This window comes from Fundulus heteroclitus, chromosome 21 (genome assembly GCF_011125445.2).
Source record: "Fundulus heteroclitus isolate FHET01 chromosome 21, MU-UCD_Fhet_4.1, whole genome shotgun sequence".
Taxonomy (NCBI): domain Eukaryota; kingdom Metazoa; phylum Chordata; class Actinopteri; order Cyprinodontiformes; family Fundulidae; genus Fundulus; species Fundulus heteroclitus.
This window is the reverse complement of record NC_046381.1, coordinates 17493002-17514154: the sequence shown is the minus strand read 5'-3', so window position 1 is coordinate 17514154 and position 21153 is coordinate 17493002. Positions and strand designations below refer to the sequence as shown.

Genomic DNA, 21153 nt, shown 5'->3' with positions numbered 1-21153 from the left:
GATCTTTTACTAAGCGTATTAATTATCACCCTACTGGATGAACTTGCCAGTGTCAGATTTCAAGTGTGAAATCTCATGCAACTGGATAAATTTTTATAAAGTGAATGATAATAAGTTATTTTTAGGCGCCTGTAAAAAAAAATGTACATGGAGAGAATGTACATGGACTTTAATGCTTGAGAGGATTACTGTTGGTGGGTTCGATAAAATAATTATTTGGCTGAACTTTAAATATTTTGCTACTTAAATTATTAACTCCAGTGTTGGCAGTTAAATGTTGGTAGAGTTGCTTCACACCAATAAGCAGAACATATTCTCTTGGTGTGGCAAGCAAATTAAATGTGTAGAAAAATGAATCATTAAATTAAGCAGCTGTTTAACCCAGTGTGATGCTATGTTGCATCCAGTTCTTACAAAAAGCCCCTTATGTTTATATCACATATTCCCCTTTTCTAGAAATAATAACTAATAGGATAGAAATTATGGTTGTAAACAAGTTTCCGAGCTACAAGAGCTTGTTTAGGTAATTTTACTGGGCGTTTTTCAAGTTTATAATCATATTTAAGTAAAAATGTAATCCTCTCAAAATATTGGAAACATAACTAGGGAAGGTGTTCCAGATTGTTTCATTACTAAGATCAGATTGTTTTACCATTTCACTTTAAATTAATTGTTTAATGTGTCAAAAGTTAAAACCTCTAGACCAACCGATTTACTTCCAGTTACTTCCAGCAACCATTATCTCCTCAGATAATGGTTGCTGGTTTTTTCATATGAAAATATATAATGTTTGATCAAATCTTTTCGAAACCTCTTTAGGCATCTCTAGTGATAAGGATACATAAACAGATCTGGAAATACCTTCTGCCTTCGACAGCAGAACTCTGCCATTTAAAGGACAGATCTCTCATCAGCTAATATTTTGGCTATTTGTTCAACCAGTCAATGATGGACAAGCTATGTGATCACTTTAACTGTCACTCCCAAATATGTGATTTTGGTTTTAATGGGTACAAGACTTTCTGGGAGATTGTGATTTTTGAGAGGAACTAGGACAGATTTGTTAAGAATAATTTTCAATTCCGAGACTGACCAAAATTCTTGGATACAAGTTACTGCTTCACAACCACAAACCATTTTGTAAATATAAGTTTTAGTCCCACCCACTCAATCTGTTGTTGAGACTGACAGATAAAAAAAAAAAGAAGAAATCATGATGTGCTGGAACACAGGACTCTAAAGAAAATAAATGCGATGTTATTTTTGACATTTGACGTTTTGAATGAATGAAATATTTGAAATATTATAGATATATACAGTATAGTGTATTCATTTCTAATTTTGTTAGAATATAGGAATTTATTTGACATGCAAGATGTATGTAATTGTAGCAATAATTCTAAAAAAATTAGACAATTTGATTATTGGGGTGAAAAGTTTCGGTGACTAAAAAAAAGGGAGACGTTAGACGTTCACTAACATATGTTAAATTCTAAATATGTTACATACTTAACGTTTGGCTATGAATACCTCCTATATTTTGTCAAGTTGGGTTCTTATATTGAACTATTTTTAAAATCATGTACTGGCTGTTAAAAAATAATACATATCCTGACGGAGGGCGGTCATTTCCCCTTTTGAAATTATGTACCTATTTAATTTCCTACACAGTAGGTGTTCCTGAACGCGCCACGGTTTTGACTTCTACCGGAAGCGCGGTGACGCTGGCGCGGTTGTTGAAAACAAACTAGGGGCAGTTGTTGACATTTCGCATACAGATAGCCAGATGTCAGACACAGAGACGGCTGAATAACTTCTAGCACGCGGTCTTTGAACGCCAAGCCTCGACACGTCATCAAGCTGAACATGGAGTTATCTCCGCTTATAAAGAAAATCGGTAAGCTGAACCGCGAGCCGAGTTTTGCCCAACTTAACGCTAACGGAACCCTAGCCACGAAACCGTTAGCATTCCAGCTAATATGAAGTGACTTTTCGCACACAAGACATGCATGGGTTATCGCGAAATTCGCGTGAACTCCTTTATAACTGTGCTTTCTACAGATGTGATTGCTTTCTTCAAACTGTAGGTCACTCTTTAGTGGAAATTAGGGTGCGAGCGTTGAAGAGCATCTTAAGTAAGCTGGACCATTCCCTCATCACGGTGGCCGACATTGTCCAAGAAAAGATGCTGTTTGTGTATCTGCTTGAGTGGTTCAATTTCCCGGAGGCGCCAATGAAGGAGGAAGTCCTTGGGCTGCTTTTAACTTTAGCAAAGGTAAATATGCAGCATGTTTCTAATTTGTACAGAAGCCACGTGTTTGAGACTTTGACTGTAGAAAACACTGCTAGGTTTTAAAGGTGACAAGTTTGTGTCATTTTGGAAGTAAAGGTATCATATTATGACTGGATTATTATTAATAAATCCTTTTGTCAAGCGTTTCATTCAAATCTTTAGTGAGCCCTACCTCAGTTACATATTGTCTTGCGTAGATCAAATTGATCCAACTTATTCTTTTTAATTAATTAATTTTTTATTGTGAATGTAATGTAACATGCTTTTTATTATGTGTTTATTTTTCTTATAATGGAATTTCTATAGTAGTGTTTTATGTGTGAATTTAGTGTGACACATAGTTTGGACTATGTAGCAGCCAGAGTCTGTACCCTTTGGGACGATAAAGTTTGTCATCATTCTCTGTTCTACATATTGTGCTGGACAACTGGGTTATCTATCAGATTAATCTGGAATGCAAGAAGAATCGATCAAAAATAATGGCTTTTAGTTAGAGCTGTACACTTAGTAGGTTGCATTTGCCAGTTTTTGTTCCTAAACGATGGGGTCAACAACAAAACTCATCAGTTATTCAAGCAGACAGTGGAATAGGGCAATTTCCCCTTAATCTAGCTCCGGTTAGTGATCCGCCGGTCAAATGCAGAAAAAGAATACACATTATATCCCAAATACATCAAAACTAAGAAGCTTTACCCTTTTCAGTCTTAAACTAATCAACCGAAAACACACACTTTGGTTTTACTTTTTGTTTTGTGAATTTAGTAAAAAATTTATAAATGCATCCTTTTGGTGTAGAGCTGCGCAATATCATCGAATTGGCATGCAAATGCTGGATGCTAATGGTACATTTAGCCTCTTGGATAGACTGTCGCTGCTCTTGCTTCTCTATACACTAGTATACATGTTTAATGGCAGAGAGACTAGATTTATGAAAATGTCGTGGTGACTCTGATGAATTAATTAAGTGTGAAGAAAATAGAGCTTATCGATATCGTCACCCTTGTAAAAATCCAAGCAATAGTACTGCAACGCCTAACCATGAAATCTGTAGTATTAAAGATATTACTATTTGAAACTGAGGAACCTGCAGCATTTTTTTTTCACAGAATGTTCATAGAATTAAGCCTGCATCTCTAATAATTTGTCTATTTTGCTCTTTTTATACATTAAAAGCAGTTACTTTTAAAACTAAAGGAGCATATTTTTATATATATTTCGATTTTAAAGTGTAACTCACTCCCCAAGTAAAAGCATAATCTCAATCCCCAGATAAATTTGAAAAATTCCACCGAAGTGGGCGTGAGAAAGGTTGGGGCTGTGTTCACAATGGGGGCAAAGCAGCAGCTAGCTTGATTTGGCATATTGAATCATGGTCTGTAAACAGATTTCCGCTGGTAGTTACACCACGGTTTGGTCTTTTGGGGTGGAGGATTTATCACCCTCCTTCGTCACTAGAGGTTGAGGGAGTCTTTGTGGAGCCGCTGGCTCAAGGCGCTGACTCGCTAATGCCCCAAGCCAGTGCTGCCGAAGCAATGGGGGGTAGGATCGGTCCAATTATTATATTTATTTTCCACTTTGTAATCCAGGGCTGGATCCCCGAAAGCCTTGTGCATGCATGATTCATTTGCAATGTTGAAATAGTGTGGTTGATCTCCTCCCTGCTCTCTTCGCTCTGACTGCAGGCGTGTTTCGGGACGAGGCAGCAGCTGTCTGCCTGTGAGACAGCGCTGAGGGAAGTAGGAAAGGGATCACGGCAGGACTCGCTGCTGCCTCATGCTGCTGTCTCAACACAGTTAACTGCAGAATTGGTGCTTTTATGTAAATTTGCCAATAACGCATAAAGCCACTAGCTTTGTTGCTAGTTGCTTTTATGACAAAGGAACGTCACTAGAAGGGCCTGAAAAGTGCAGCAGTGCTCACTCCAAAGGCACATAAGACTGAGCTGTGTGTTTGTTTAAGACGGAGCTGCTTTTATGCCCCACAGTGGTAGAGCTGCTGATGTCAGTTTCTTCAAATTACGTCACAAAGCTTTTAAACGAATAGCAGTATGGATTTAAAATTCAATGCAAGACCACCGTTTAACTAGTACTGGACGATATAGGAAAAAAAAAAAGCATATTGATAAAATAGAAACCATATCGATCGATATTGATAATTATCAACGAATTCAAAACATTTATTTTAAGTGCACCCCTGGCCATTTTACGCTGCTGCTTAGCGACTTATTTGTAGATACAGAACACACAAACACTGAATTCAAACTCAACCTTTTATGCAACTAACTTTTTACCAAAACTGCAAGTTTTTAAAAAAGGAAAATTAACTCTCTGACCTCTTTGAAGGGGGCGGAGCTTGGTTCCTGGGCCTGCGTTGTGATTGGTTGGGAGGATGTAATGGCTGTAATATATGTAACACGGATAAAATGCAAAAAGACGGAAAACTTCTATTCTATTGAACTTTTATTGACCCTTTTTTTTCTATTATTGATAAACGTTTATCGATCGATATATATTGTTATTGAATTATCGTCCAGCCCATCGTTTAACCCTAGGAGGGCGCCACATTGACGATTTTAGACACAAAAGCAGGATTTCAACGAATATGCACTAATTTGTCGAAATAATGACCGGGATAGGCTGACAGCACTATATGACATCCATGTTAGTAGTTCATTGGCAAAAAAAAAACATTATTTGGGGGGGAGTTACCCTTTAATGTTGAACAGCATAATGGTGATTATTTAGATTGTAAATTAAAGCTGGTCCTTAAGCATTTTACCTGGTAAATCGAGGCCTTTTAGTTTTTACAAAAATAACTGTAGCAAATAAACTCTTTACAAAGCGCATGTGGGAAATGCACAGGTTTAACCTTATTATAAAAATGCGTTAAGAAAATAAAATCTAGATATGAATTGTACGCTTGTATTAAAAAGTAAATTTAATTATTTGTGTTTGACTTAAAAGGCCGTATTCTAGTAATCCAAACCAGACAATAGAATGCATTTACACACATTTTTGAGGGACTTGAAAGTGACATTTATTGTTTTAGTTGTCAACCACCAACCTTGTCTTCTTCAATTTTAAAATTAAAAGATTACATCATTGAAAAAAGTTGAGTCAAACTTCAAGTTAGTACTGTGCAATGTATCGAGATTTTAAAAATACTGAGATTTTTAATAAAGAGATATAAAAGATGAGACTATATTGTTTGTATGGAGACATTCTATGTAGCACTAGAATTCTACTTTTATGTATTCCAGCAGGTTTTTTTCAGCCCTTTCTCATATTTATCTACAAAAGTTAAAAAAATAAAAAATGTGCCTGTGAGACAACTGGGATAAATATTTTATTCAGAGAGGCCTTTTTATAATTGCTTTATGGAAACAAAACATATAGAGATAAATATTGTATATCGGCATTAAAAATATCGAGATACATTTTTTTTGGTCCATATCATCCAGCCCCACTTCAAGAATTGGGAAATAAAATGTTAATCCTGTGTTTCAATTTTAATTCAGGTGTATTTATACAATTAAAAATAAATGTTTCTTTACAGTTTTCCATTGTTCACCTCAAATAGCTGTTATAATTAGCTGATGGTTGCAATTAAGCACTGAATAAAAACATTGAACTGTGTTGGATAACTGCAGAGGCATGGGTTGCCCTATGACGGTTGGGGGCCACACGGCTGATCAGAAACCTTTAGAACCTCAGACCTGTTGTCACTGATCATTCGTTTTTCTCATTTTGTGAGTGTTTATTTTGTTGCTTTATGTTCAAAGCATCCTAGCTCAGCCCAGATGCTGAGGGACGTCGGGGCGGTGGACTTTCTCTCTCAGCTTTCTCCGACAGTCGAGCCCAGACTGCGAGCTGTCATCGATGGAACCCTGGACCAGCTGTTCCAGCTTCCTGAGCTGCTCCCCAGTCGCTCAGCTGTCGACTCTCATGGACCGTGCAGCACAATCACAACAGGTGTCACAAGTTGAACCAAATGTTTCTTTTACCTCAGAATTATTTTTATTTCACCGTGCCATATCGAGCTCGCTGCATTTTGTTTTAACCCTCCTCGTTCAGCGGGACATTGAAGTGCTTTATCTAAGATGTGCAGTTACAAATGTCCTGTCTCTTCTGCAGCCCCACCAGTTGTTTCAATCGACGATCAAGTGCCCAAAATGGGTTATTTCCACAAGAGTATGCATTACAGCACAAATGTACCTCCTCAGAAGATAGCAGGTAGTCCTTACAGAGATGTGCTGTCACTCTTTCATGAAGGTTATGCTATTTTATTTTTTTATTTTTATGAAGACAAATCCCTCTCCCCACCCCCCACCCCCATTCATGTATGCAGTACGTGAGTCTGTGAGATGTCTGAAATTTTCGGTTTTTCCGTGGCTGACTTTGACCAACACCGACCGACACATACTTTCTTCCAATGAGAGGTAAGACGTAATGCAATGTACTCCGCTGTTATTTTCCTGGTTTATTCTGCTCCTGGCACGCTTCAGCTTTGAAGTTCCAGAAACTTTTGAATTCATGCCCAGCTCTGCTAACAGGATCACATTTATTCTCTGCTGTTCTTTTTTTTTTCCTCTCTTTTTTTTTTTTTTTTTCAATTCTTGGCTTATATAATGTCCACGTTTAAAGAGTTTTTACACGAGTTAAATATGTCTGTGCTCATTTGTTTGATGCAGCTCTCTGGGGAGCAGCGATCCTATGATGGTGAGGACAACCTGTGAGCTTCTGTGTGACGTCATTATGCAGGACTTTCCAGCAGAGATCTTCCTGCAAAGGCCTGGCATTGTTAAGGTGGTTTGCAGTATCTTGTTTAAATACTAACATACAATGCCTTTCAAACGTTTTCATCCACCTTAAGCTTTGTAACATTTTGGTTCAATTGCAACTAAAAACTTTAATGTATTTTGAGGGGATTTTATGTAGTAAGCCTAGACAAAGAAGCTGATTTAGGGAAGCACTAGTGCAGTCAATTCGTAACCAAGTCAGGTGTTTATTATGAACTTGCGCTTTTAACGCACATCAGAAAAAAGGTATTTTACTGACAGAACACGTCTGTAACCAACAGATGTCTGCAGAACGAGACCACTCCTTCCCCAAGAAGATCTGAGCTTTTGACATGTTAGAATCTATTTTTTTAGCTGCAGATGCATCCTTTGCTACTAAAGTTCCAGTGGAGACCAAAGATCGGCTGTTTTTGTGGAATTTTAAGTAACACAAAAAATCTCTAAGAGGGCAAAAACTCTTTCTCGGCAGTGTATGGCTGGATAGGCCTGATAAACAACTTTTCAAATCAACAGTGAAGCAGATAACTAAAAATCTGTGTGCAGTTGTTCAAGTAAAATACAGTCAACAGAAAAAAATACTTGAAGGGAAGATAAACTAAAATAAAGCTCTCATAAAACTTATACAGAAATTTCTAAGTCCCAAAAAGCCGACAGTGGTATTTAAAACTTTTTTGTCTGCATGCAGAGCCCTACGTGTGGCAGAACGTAACAGTTTGAATAACCTTAAACACCTTTGCCTTGGTGAAACATGGTGGTGGCAGCGTCGTGCTTTTCTTTAGCAGGGACAGAGAAATTGGTCAGGGTTGATGAAGATAGGGGAGTAAAATAACACTTAATATAGACTTTAATGTATTTAACTTTCTTGGTGTAGAAACTTGCATTGTTCTTAAATACCTTGAGAATAGTCTTTACTTAAATCCACTTAAGCTTTTAAGCATATTGGTAAAGAAATGCATGACTTTTTCTTCTTTTCCTGTTGCCCAGTGTCCCTTATCAAGCCTCACCACATTGGTTTGGTGAAGTGACATGTTTGGAGCTGCTAGAAGGACTAGACTTCTATTAGATTGATCTGATTCTCACTTTACTGTAAAAAATAAGGAAAAACAAGATGCTTGCAGAAAACTTTAGATCCTGCTGGATCTTGCAGTTCTCTTGAGGGCTGCCTTTCTGCAGTGGGAACAAGATTGCTGTGAGGATACAGCTTGGCTACAACGTACCTCTTGGAAGGCGTGAAAGCTGCTGGGAGTTTCTGTTGCTTTACTTTTTTCAAGAAACAGTCGTTCACACTTTAAATCGACGCTGACCTTTTGGGCTCAATTCTAACCAAGATGCAGCAACAAGGGAAGCCAGCATTCAGAAATCTTTAGTCTGCGACAAGTTCAGGTGTTCTGCATTTACGGATCCCTCTCTGTGTTTATCTTGATATGTGGAGAAGTGTAGATCGCAGCTTTGGGAGTGTCAAAGTGACTGTTGACTCGGCTTTGTCTGGATGTTTGAGGGAAAATAATTTTGCCCCACTGCGGAACGATCAAAACTGGAATTTGGTTGATAAACTGGGGCATATAAGGACATCGTTCTCAGGGAAGCATTAGCGCACTGTCACACAGCAGTCTCATGTTCAGAGGGAAATGGCTGCAAAGCACTTTTCTGTGTCGCTTTAGATCCCCTCCCTTTTGAGCTCTCAGCCCCAGTTAAGGAAAAAGAAACAACCTAAACTTAGACGCATGTCTTCATTAGAACCAGACCACAGGAAATTAGGACTTTGAACAAATTACTGCCTTAATAATTCAATTCCTGTTGCCCTTTTTGTTTATTGATTCCTACTACTTGTTCTCTCTTGTTGTCTTGGTCCAATATTTGCATTTAAAGGCATAAATTGTTGCTCTATGGACAACTTCTGCTGAATCTGATCAATAAATTAATGGATTATTTATCCGTATGATGACAACTGATATGCCCTCCTTTCTTTTTCCAGAACCTTTTGTTACTGCTCAGACTGGGTTCAGGTAAAGGTGAGGTCAGCTACCTTCAGTCATCCGCTCTGTCCTGCCTGCGGCAGCTTTGCGTGGGCCTAAAGAGGAGGCTGCGCTTTCATCAAGATCCTGGCTTCTACTCAGCAAAGCAGGGTAAACGCCTTATTAACAGGTTGTGCACATAAACCCATCTGTCTATGTACGCCTCGCCACGTCGCTCTGTCGTCTTAATCAGACATTTTACAAAAAGGATTGAAGTTGCATGCAGAGGGGTACATACTCTCTTTAAAATACTTGGGGCTTTGAATTATTTAATTGATTTTGTCTTTTTTTAACACAACCCAAGCTAAAAACTGGCAACGGAATTTCCACTGGTTTTAGGTGTTTTATAATTTACACAGGGTCAACATTTATACAAGGTTATACTGGATCAAAATTATAACATTTTCTCTTCTAGGGAGAGTTGTTGAAGTTTAAAGGAATGACTTTTCTGGCACAGAGATGGCATTTTAGTATAATGTGAGTTTTTGTTTTGAGATCTGAGTGTCTGTGGAGGGCTTTCCAAAAGCTGTTAAGCCTGCTTTATCCACCCAACTACCAGGTTTATGTGTTTTGGAGTCTCTATCCTGAAATGCCTGAAGTTTGACTTATTTTGATGCGGGATATGAGTTAAAGTCGAAGAAGTAATGGGAATTCTTCTACATTGCTCAACCCGCTGTGTGCAATACATCAGCACCATGGACAGCGAAACAGCCTCTCAACAGGCTACTGGTGCCACCATGCTTGACAGTTTGTTCAGTGTTCATAGGTTTGAAATCTTTACAATAAGTCCATCAAACATGTCTCTTGTCACTGTGCCCAAATATCGTTGTCTTATCTGACTATAAATGTTGTTTCTAGCAGGAATTTAAGTTGTCCATGTGACCAGCTGCAAATTACAATCATGGCTAAAGATGTAAGTTTTTGAGAACATCCAAATCCATGGCAGTATAAATCCTAACTTCACAGTGGACCCAGTCACAGGTGTGAGTATAGGTCATGGATGCTGTTAAAACAACTATTTTTAATGCTGGCCCAAAACAAAGCTACCAACTTAATTCAAGCATGATGAATAGCAAAGGAGAAAAAGGGTAAAACTTGTCAGGTTAAGACATTCTGGAACCGTCAGTGTCATCTACTAAAAGGTTTAGGTGGATGGATGGATGTATATGACATTTTGGGAATCAGAGAAAATACAAAGACGTCAGTCTTACTTTTAAAAATCATTGATCTTATACAGTCACTGAAGAAAAGAAAAAAACATTTGCCCTAAAGTCATTTAAAAACGTCAAATCAATTTTATTCCTGCCCAGGGTATTTGTGAACCTCTCACCAGAAATAATGAAATGTTTTTTCATGGGGTTGTTTGTTGCCTGCATGCGTTTACATAAAAAGCTGATATCAAATCTGTATTGATGTCTAATTTCTCTTTAAAACGTTTAGATCTGGTGTCGCAGAACTCGTCGTTCTCTTACACGCAGGAGGTTCGGCGGAACCAGCGTTCGCAGGCCTCTTCCCCTGCAGATGAGTGCTCTCCTCGACCCTCTGCGGTGGGTCGTACAGGCCAGAGGGCCAGGGGGGATGGTCAGGACTTAGATGCTGCCTCTAACAGGTGTGTGGTTGTAGACAACTATTTGTAAGTTTACGTTTTAATATGATGATTAAAAAATATGCTCTTGTTGTTTGATTGTGTTGTTTTGGGGAAATGTATTTAGATTGGTGTCTGTTGCACAACTAATCCATTTACAGCCTCAGCCAAGTAAGTTTATGTGTGTTGCACCATTGATGCACATGGTAATTCGGAGTGCTTTACAGAGAATTAAAGAAACAGATTAAGCGAACAACATTAAAAATCTAAAATCCATCAAAACACTGGCACTTCACATATAAGAAAGTGGGAATTAAAAGTGTATTTAAAACAAATGGGGGAGAAAACCAAGACATGGATACGCTGCACCGAACAGTCCTGTGTTCATTCCCGACTGAAAGGAGCCAACAGTTTCTGCACATCTCAGGCTTTCAGGCAGTCTGTTCCCAACTGAATAGCACTGAAACTAATTACTGGCTCTCTTTATTTAGCTCTGGTCCTGAGAGCTTTCAGTGAGCAGGTCTCTGGTTACCTGAGTTGTCTACATGGGGACATTCACCTCACCAGCAACTCTGAAATCTATTTAGGCCCCAGACCATTCAGCACTTTATAAAATGTATCCTTTTACAAACGGAGAGCTAGTCCAGTGATTTAAAGAGTGCCATGATATGATAATTTTTCTGGTGTTGGTCTGAACTCTTGAAGCCCCAGTGTGTAAGATGTTCACACTTGCGCACCATCTAGTAGTGCGCTAAATGAATTACAAACAAGTTTGCTGTAATATCTACTACAGAAGCTGTGGAGTGTCATAAATGTGACAATGTCAACATGTCCTCCATTTATTAGCTACTGCTGATGGCTAATATCTACGGTCATTATGTGAAATGTTTTTTGGCACGGTTACCAAGTCCACTTGTTTTTTTTTTTCCTAAATTCACTTGTAAATTCTGTGTGTCGTGGTTTTTGGGCTAGTTTCTGAACTTGCAGTCACCTGTTTGGGCTCTAAAATAAGCGACTATAAACCAGTAAAGAGAATGGCTCACGCTGCTGCGCTACACACAGTGAACCGGCTGATATCACGCCACCCGTCCGTGCCCACACATACTCCCTGAGAAGGAGAGGGAGACGAGACAAACAAACTAGGAGTCTCTGACAGGAGGACAGGGTAGGTGATGGACTATTCGGCCCCATTTTTAACATAACGGCAAAATAAACGTCGCTGTTATATTGAATTAACTTACCTGTCCAGCAGAAATCCTGCAACCTCTTCATCAGTTTAGAGTACGTGCTTCCTCATGAATTATCTCCACCTGGTGGTAATAATAGCTGCGTTGATATAGACTGTCGTTTTCTCCGGTTATTACTTCTTTTTCTTTTCTTGGTTAATTTCTCTTCCCTCTCACTGGGCAAAGAGTACGTACAGTACTCCATTTCAACAGAAAGCGGCAAATAGAATGATTTAAGGTCGTCTTTGCTTGATTATACTCCTCCACTGACTGCACGTCTTCGTATAGAAGACAGAAAGGGAAAACACACATGGCTGAAAAGTTTGTCCCCCTTCGGCTTCTGTTTTCAGAAAAGGGGATGCAAAATGGCGCCTCCTAGTTTAAAAAACTACTAATTCTAAGTTATGAGAAGGCTTTCAATTTTGATGTGATATTATTAGACTTTGGCAGAATATGTATTTATAAAAACAATACTTGATTTTTGCTAATTAAAAGCCAAATTAGTTACACTCTGTGCCTTTAAAGTATCATTTTTAGAGTTGCAGCTGCCTGATTTAATTTGACAGACCAGTAAAGAGAACATTACACTAAAATAACCTACTGAAAATAAAAGATGTTATAAAAAGAAACCCTTTATTCAGGTTGTTTTTTACGGGAGTTGTTGGCCGAATTAGTAATAGACTTCAGATTATAATTACGGTCTGAGTCCATGATGACGCCAATGTTTTTATTATGTTCTCTCTGTTTTTAAGTCCTTTTAGTATCTCGGTGAGTACTGATTTGTAACTCTAAATTTGTGAGACCAAAAATGGTGGTTTCTGTCTTTTCTGTATGAAGCTGGAGAAAATTCTGACTCGTCCCACTGATAATGCTTCACCAGCCTTGTCAATGTACAGAGACCTCTACGAGTTTGTTCCCATTCCAGTTATGGCACATTCTGTTGCACAATCCAGCCTCTAGTTCTTTAATTTGGGTGGCCCGAGGGGGATATTAAAGATTATGTCTGTGATTCTTCCTCTGGCAGCTCGCACAGAGGTGGGGCAACGATCCAGGCCCCCGAGCAGACGCCCCGTTCCCCTGCAGATGCTGCTCACCTGGAGCTTCCGGACCTGAGCATGGAAGATGTGCTGGAGCTTCAGTTACAGCAGCTCAGCGTGGCCCAGTTCGCTGTTGCCACCATACAGCATGCCATACCACTGCTGAAGACAGGTGGGAGTCTGTGTTTTTTTTTTTTTTTTTTTGCTTTCTTCTCTGCTTGAATAAACTTGAAATATTGTAAATATCCCCAGTCCTGCTTCCCTACATCAACTAGATTCTATCCGGTGTTATTTGATCTTGTCAAAGAGAAGGAAAAAAAAATCCCCTTCCTCTGCTTTTGTTCTGCTTCTCGCCTCCTCTCAGAAGGTTTGCATGCGTTCCACCGTGTTCTGGAGCTGTTGTGTGATGCTCTCCTCCTGCTCAGGGACAGCGTTTGCGAGCTGGTCTGGGACGATCGCAGCCTGGTGGGGATGGAGCTGGCAAGTCAACACAACTCATGACAGCCTCTTATGTAGATGAATGGATACACTTCACTGAAATGGGGAGCTGGCTTGGCCACCAGACAGTTTGTCACAGACACACAAGCATACGGTGCTCAACTGTCAAGGAGAACTGTGGGCATGAGAGTGAGCTGAATGAATTATACTCGGTGGCGAAGAGCTCCGTACATGCAAACTTATTGTCTGCAGCCCCTGGGTTAATCAAACATCATAACTGCTGGGTTAGGAAACGTCTTCATTCATTATGTATGTTAAGTCAAGACAATAGATCGTGTTAAACAGGTTTGTGCCTTTTAACCGCACAGGATTATTTATTATATTCCCTGGCAGCTTTTAGAGTATGTTCTCTGCTGTGGGATTTATGCACTTGTCAAGCCGGGGCCCCTGCGGCCCTCCGCTGTTTAATACATGCTCAGAGTCGTGCAACCTAAGAACTATTTTGTTATCTTTATGTGGGGAGCAGCTTTTGTTTGCCAGACCTCTGCGTTTTTTTTTCCTGTGGGATAGGGCCGAGCCCGAGCGATGCACAGGACACGTACTGCCCCCTGCTGGTGCATCTCCTCTATTGTTCTGTGTCTGCATCCAGAACAAAGTGACTGAGAATAGATTGTTCCAATTTATTCATACTGAGATGGGGTGGATCTGTATCTCGTCCCAAAATAACCCTGAAATCTGATTACATTCAATTCCTCAACCCCTGGAATGAACAATTTTTCCTCCTGGCTCCTAGCCAAGCGCTCTGTTTGAGTCTGAGAAAATGCGCTCAGTGTGAGTACACTTTGGCGTGTTGTGTGTGTTGGTTGCATGTGTGCTTTTATGTACTTTTTTTTTTTTTTTTTTTGTCTGTTTATGTTTTGGTTTACATTTTCCTCTGTGCTTATTTTAGAAGGAGAAGCTGCAAGCCTGCATGGATCAACTGGGGGATATGCTCAATTTTCACCAGAAACCTTCAGCTGACGTACCTCATAGTTCTCAGGTTTACCACAGAATGGCCTATATAGGGACCGCAATATTTACAATTAGACTCCTACAGGCCATCCTCCCTCCAGAGAAGGTGTGTACAGCGCCTTGCCAGTTGCCAATTATTTATCTTCATGTTACAACTAAACATTTCAACATATTTTAAGAGGAATGTATGTCACAGATCATAATGAAATTGCACCTTATTTTGAAGTGGGAGGAATATGATACATGATTTATAAATTGCTTTACAATAAACAATCTTAAAAGTGTGGTATATGTCTGGATTCACTCTCCTTCTCTCTGATATCCCTTTAAAGGGATGCAAATTCCACTTTTTTAGCCCTTATACATTTAGTTGTGCACTCGGAGGATCTAAGAGTGCAAAAAAGTTGAATGTAGTCTGTCCAGCAGCTGTGTAGATATCTTTATATTCTGTTGGGTCATATGTTTCAATTCATTTAGGTATCTCTGTTCTTTAAACAACAACGTCACAATATTTGCTGTGGAGCTGCTAAACAGGGTCATGAACTTCCAGCTAATCATTCTCACAATTCCACCATTTTATATTTTCTTTTGCTGCGATTTTGTAGTCTGATCTGAAAGATGCCAAAGATACAAGTGGATGAGTGAAAATGTTCGCTTGTTATGTGTATTAACCCACACAATTCATTATACAGTGGGGGATGGGGGTTGAAGCGCCTCCTTTTAGATTTAAAGAGACCACACCAAAATGAGTTGCTCACTAATGAGGAATTTAAACCAAAGCATTACAGTTTCACTTTATATAGACCGCAACTTAATTATTAAACTGTAAAAATGAAGGCATTAAAAAGCATGCTATGTCCCCTTTAATTAAATCACATACTGCTTTAGAAGTCCTTACTCTGAATTAGCTGCTAAGATTCACAACTAAATTGAACACAATTTGCAATTAGTATGCCACACCTTTAATGTGAAGAAAGGAAGAGTAGCAACAACAAAGCCATTTTTTAAATAAAGCTATAAGAAATGCCTGTAAAAATGTGTCACAAGTCAGTTAGGGGACACAGCAAACATGCGGAAGAAGCCGCTCTGGTCAGATGAGACCAAAATATAACATTTTGGCTTATATGCACAGCGCTGTGTGTGGCAGAAAAGTACCCAACAACATCCTCCGCAGACAAACACGGCGGTGGGAGCATCATGCTGTGGGACAAGGAAGCTGGTTAGAACCAATGAAATTAAATACAGGGCAATACTGGAAGGAAACCGATGGGAATCTTTAAATCACTGCTAAAATCGTTGCCAAAGTCCAGACCTAAATCCATTTTTACAGTGAACTCCTCTACACTGTTTGGTGTTTGCCTGTTGTGTAAGAGCCCCATAAAATACTTGAAAATGTGTTATTAGTTGCAACGTCACTGTGAAAAAAAAAAAAGCACACTGAATAGCTTCGCTAGACACCACATGTGCTCCAAATCATCAGTTCATGGCAGTTCCAGTCTTAATGTGATCATTTCTGTGAACTCTTAACAGGCTAGTGAAAATCTCCCTGAAAACACAGCAGAGGCCATTTTCCACTTGTGCTTGGACTCGTCACTGGGAAGTCTGTTACCCAGCATGCAGGAGACGGCTGTGGCCTACTTGGAGCAGGTGAACTCAGACAGCCACGACCTCTACAGGAGGGTCAACAGAGCTGCACTTTGGATGGAATCAGCTTGCAACTTCGTAAAGGAGGCGCGAGCTGAAGTAAGAGCTGTAGGACACAAAGGCTCAAGATGGTGCTTTATAGAAATATAGCTTGAGAGGCAGCTTTTAAGTCTGTAATCCATCATTTCCTTCTTTCTAAAGGGGGAAAAGAACTGGTTGGACCTACTGGAACTTGCAGACCAAGCCATAAATGGTCTTCCATTTCATCAGCACCTCCCCATCATCAAGGAATGTGTTCACATGTGCTCTTACTTGTAAGACAGGAATCTGTTTGTTGAAAAGGGAATCCATGCCGGCTTTGTTTCAGATGCTTTAAAATCATTTACTTTCCTTGTTGAGGTGGAGGTTTGATCAGCCCAGCCCCCTCCTCCAGACCGAGAGCCAGAAACTCTTCCTCAAGCTGCTGTCGCATCCCTCACCGCCTGTCAAAACGGAAACATACGAGTGTACTTTAAACCTGGTCAAGGTCAGAGCATGGTGTTTTATGGGTAGCTGTTGTTTAAATGAGCGTAAAAAGGGTCACGGCTGAGCCTTATGTTGCCTAAAAGGGGGAGCTGTCTTGTGGGTCCTCGCCACCTAACTAGGGTAAAATGGAGACAAACGAGGCGCAGCTCTTTGACAGCATGCTATAAAAACCCTGCATGACATTTTGAATCAGCCTCTCTTTTCATTTTACCAATCAGAGTGGAGAATTGAGAGTGAGTTGTGTTTCATGAATGCGAGCACAAGTGAGAGGATGGCGATAATTTATGATGTGATTGCATATACCCTCAGGACTGCGTTGGCATCCAGAATCTGTCGAGACAGGAAGCAGCAGCATGCGCGGGTGTTAACTTCCTCCTCCACCACAGGGTCCTCTATGAACTGAGTGCTTTTGGACTGCAGGACTCTGCAGAGAGGGTATTTATCTATTTCTGTGTTTTGTATTTTAAAATTGTAGATGTAGGAATGTTTTTGTGCAGTTTTTAATTAACTGTGCCTTGCACAAGTATTTATACTCCTTAGGTACTTTTAATGTTTTGATTTTTATTTGATAGTCCAGCACAGTTTGACCAATGGAGGGAAATATAACAGGCAACATTTGTTTTTGTGTTTTCAAAAACCAGTAATTGTCGAACACCTTTGTAGAAGTAGATTTTCACTTTGTAGTTTTTAAAATTTTCTCTCAGTTGGATTCAAGTCATTCTGCAAAGCAAAGGGCTTTAATCTGAGCAGATGTTCTCAAACTGTGAGACATGCAACACCGGTGCCACTCGAATTCCCAACTATAATGTTGATATGAAACAATTTGAGAATTTCTGCGCTCAAAAATGTTCAAGAGGATCCGGATACTTTATGCAAGGCACCGTTTATCCCGGTTATCTGGTCACCTATAGTGACCCGATAATCGCTGCTTGACTTGGGATTCTTTTTCTCGCTTTGTGAACTCAGCTCTTTACCTGTGATCTATAGGTGAACGTTGCTGCCAAGGATATCCTGCTATTCCTCCTCAAGGGACGATTAATGATGACAGCAGCAGCCTGGGACAGATTCAATGAGGCACTTTACCCGGTCATACCCATATTACAGGTGTTGTTCACTTTGCGCCGATCCCAAAGTAATTTCACTGCTGGGCCCTTAAAACCAGCCTCCTGTTTGCAACTCATTGCACTATGTTTACGGATATGGCAGTGCATGTTTCCCCCCGCTATCAAAGGAGCTATCGTCAGTAGAGGAATATTAATATTCTCTGAGCACGAAGACTGCTGCTTTTTGCTGCCTGTGAGGGGAAAACTCGGTTATTCTCTCGTTTACATATTCCACTGCTATATTGTTTCCTTTTTGGGGGGGGGGGGGAGCAGAAACAAACTTTTAATAATTGCTCAGTGTCAGGCATCAGGAAGCAGGAAAGCTCCTCATGAATATACATGAGAGTTTGACTAGGCTGTCAAGTGTGATTTAATTTAAACAGGCCATTGCAAGTTGGTCCCTCCATGTCAACAAGAGATGAAATGAAACCACCCCTAATCAAAGTGATGCAGATTTTATTTACTGCTTAGCAGGAATTCCCTGTTCGCGGTTTTGTCTTCCAACACAGTCTGTCAATGTCTTGTGTGTGTGTGTGTGTGTGTGTGTGTGTGTGTGTGTGTGGCTGTATGGTAGGGCTATGCCAGCACCGAGGAGTCACTCGGAAAGTGTGTCCTGCTGATAAGTGACATGTCGGATGTGACAAGAGACAACGTTTTCCCCACTACAGGCAAGCTGAAAGCAGCGCTCCGACTCTTCTTCTCTAAACAGCCCACGTAAGTCAGAGCTCTGGGTCTTCCCATTGTCTGCACTTGTTTGATTGTTAAGTGCTCAGACGTGTGTAGGTGTGTTGTTTTTTTCTCTCTTAATGTATATGATGCACATAATGTTTGTCATGTTTCTTCTGCATCAGAGTTTTCTTGTTAGCAAGGCAAAAAAAATGAATGTTTTACTTTTTGACAGGTTATATTCTGTCTTCACATACAGTACTTTGCTCCATATTCATTCTCCTTTTAACCTTTTCACATTTTGTGATGTTGCAAACGGGAAGATTCGGTGTGTTTTTATGAGGATTTTTATGCATGTTGACCAGGACTCAACAATATATTTCATATCGCAAAGGACTGTTAGGAATGCATATTTCAAGTGTTATGAACTTGCATTTTTCATGCTGATGTAATATTTAGCCACTTGGACAGAGTCTCATGGCAGCAGATGCTCATACCGGACACCAATGACATTGCCCATAATAGTAAAGGTCACCGAGGGACGGAAGCACAGCCTAGAAAGAGAGGAAAGAAGAAAATAGGCCTGTACTGCAACGGATATTGTCGTCACAATATTTACCAATATTAACGCCATCGCAAGGTTTTCTAATATTGTGCAGCTCTACTGTTGGCCAAACAAATTTACGTTTAGGTCTTTTCTGACAAAATCACCTTCCTCCATGTTTGCTGTATGCCTTACATGGGTTGTGGAAAACAGCAAATGGGACTTTTTAATGGCTTTGCTGCAGCAATGGCTTCCTCCTTGCACGAAGGTTAGACATGTGGATCGTAGGGCTAACAGTTCACGTAGACTGATTCTGCCACCTGAGCTCTGGATGCCCGTGCCTCCTCGAGAGTCACTGTGGGCTTCTTGGCAGCTTCTCATCTCCTTTTTAGATGGATGACCTTTTCTTGGTCGGCTTGCAGGTGTGGTTTCCAGTTTCTTTCCGTTTCTGGATGACGTACTGAGCAGCGCTACGGGAGATGAGATCAGATAAAGAATTTGTTCAAAATGTATGCTAGATGTTTAAAGATGTAACTATATAGTACAATAATCTCAATTATGCAGTACTTTTGTATTGTTCTTTGTATCACATAACATGTCAAATAAATAAGATCTGAAGTTTGTGGTTGTAATTAGGGCTGAACGATATTTGAAAATAATCTAATTGCGATTTTTTTTCTTAATATTGTGATTTAATTGCGATTTTTTTTTTTTTTCCAGTTTAATTTATCATGTCTTTTTAAATATATACAAACAACAAATCAATTTGTTTCCTCGCTTTGCAGATTAGTTGCTAAAAGACCCACAGCGTCTAAACTCAGAGCAGAAATTATTGCGTTCTGCCTACGATATATTTCAACCAAAATTGCAATTTTGACTTTTCTCCGCATTAACCACAAACAACAAATATGACCTCTAAATAAAGATGTTTGTAAACAAGGACTATTTTAAACAAGAACTTTTAATGTTTCTATTAATCAGAATATTGTTCAGGAGAACAGCTTTTAGTAGATTTGGACATCAATCCTTGTTGAACATAAAGTGCAACCAACAAGCAAGTCTATGTATTTAACTGATTGACCTGTACTTAATGCTATGTATGATTTATATAAACTCTAAAACAAGTAATAAAATTAGATTATCTCTCTGCTGCAACTGTCTTCCCTTCCATGTGGAGGCAAACCCACTTTAAACATTTTACCAACACCTAATGGACGTGTCTAATTCCCTAATGTCTGCGATTTGGAAATTGCGTTTTTTTTAAATGGCGATTATATTGAAAATGCGATTAATTGTTCAGCCCTAGTTGTAATAAAACAAACTTTGGTTTGAGTTCAAAGGAAGATAAATCTTTAAAGCAGTTGAGGTCAATAAGTCCAATAAATGCTCTGTGAAAGCTGTGTGAATGTTTTCCCTTCTTTTGTATGTAGAAGGCAATTAATGTCATTGAAGTCCAGATAGATTTTAGCTAATTTATTTGTTTCTACTGCTAGGCCTTTTTTAAAGCGGATTGGTTGTAATGTCAGTATGATTTTAACAGTCAAAGATGGAATGTGGCAAAAGCTGTTTTCATTACTCCTTTCAAGTGACTTACCTCAAACGTTTGTTTAAAGTCTTCCAAAAACCTGTAATCAACAGTGTCAGAATGGCTGCAGTGCAACACATCCTGCCCCACCTAACCGGCGGTGCTGATGCAAACCCCACCAGACTAGACCCAGATCAGTCGGTGGTCGCTTCCCTTCCCAACCTCTTCTGCCTCAGAAACCCAGTGGACATCACACTGGACACCAGCAACAAGTCCATCCTAAAGGTATACGGTTACACGCTGGGGGGAGGAAAGTCAAAACTGTTACCGAGAGAGACGGCTTCATTTCTGCGTTTAATTTGTTTATTTTTAGGTGGAGTCAGTGGAGAAACTGTTTTGCATCCTGAGCTCAGACACTGTAGACATCTCTCTCAGAAGGTCGGCAGCCGAGCAGCTTTCTGTCGTGCTGCAAGGTGAGGAGTCTGGAAAATTGGCCATGTTAATCAATAAAATAAAAAAACAGTAACTTAAGTGACTCAACGGTGTCTGTCTTACAGTATGAAATTGGTGCATATGCATGCAGATTTTTTTTTTTTTTTTGTTACTGTGAAGTTTTATGCTCATTATAAATTGAGAGGCAAAGTTTAAAAGTTTGATGACTGCGCTTCGTCTCTTCTGCAAACCAAAAGTGGCAGATGCTGCAGCTGCATTTCTTCCTTCCCACTGCAAATATGTTTAGGCAA

The 21153-nt window shown here is 39.7% G+C and overlaps 1 protein-coding gene across 2 annotated transcripts in view; it reads left to right on the top strand.

Moving 5' to 3' along the window:
• The first annotated feature begins 1701 nt into the window (after positions 1–1701).
• rttn (rotatin) overlaps positions 1702–21153 on the top strand; it is a 49006-nt gene continuing 29554 nt past the window's right edge. The window contains exons 1-19 of one of the 2 annotated variants that reach the window (XM_036125065.1): positions 1702–1897; positions 2088–2275; positions 6075–6264; positions 6427–6525; positions 6641–6731; positions 6984–7098; positions 9067–9217; positions 10547–10715; positions 12942–13126; positions 13322–13434; positions 14342–14509; positions 15934–16146; positions 16249–16361; positions 16447–16573; positions 16882–17007; positions 17560–17676; positions 18250–18389; positions 20524–20695; positions 20784–20883. In XM_036125065.1, coding sequence (XP_035980958.1) covers positions 1867–1897; positions 2088–2275; positions 6075–6264; positions 6427–6525; positions 6641–6731; positions 6984–7098; positions 9067–9217; positions 10547–10715; positions 12942–13126; positions 13322–13434; positions 14342–14509; positions 15934–16146; positions 16249–16361; positions 16447–16573; positions 16882–17007; positions 17560–17676; positions 18250–18389; positions 20524–20695; positions 20784–20883 — 2608 coding nt within the window. In that variant the 5' untranslated portion in view covers positions 1702–1866. Of the gene's footprint in view, positions 1898–2087; positions 2276–6074; positions 6265–6426; positions 6526–6640; positions 6732–6983; positions 7099–9066; positions 9218–10546; positions 10716–12941; positions 13127–13318; positions 13435–14341; positions 14510–15933; positions 16147–16248; positions 16362–16446; positions 16574–16881; positions 17008–17559; positions 17677–18249; positions 18390–20523; positions 20696–20783; positions 20884–21153 lie in introns of both variants that reach the window. The other variant, XM_012857356.3, reaches the window with a different exon arrangement.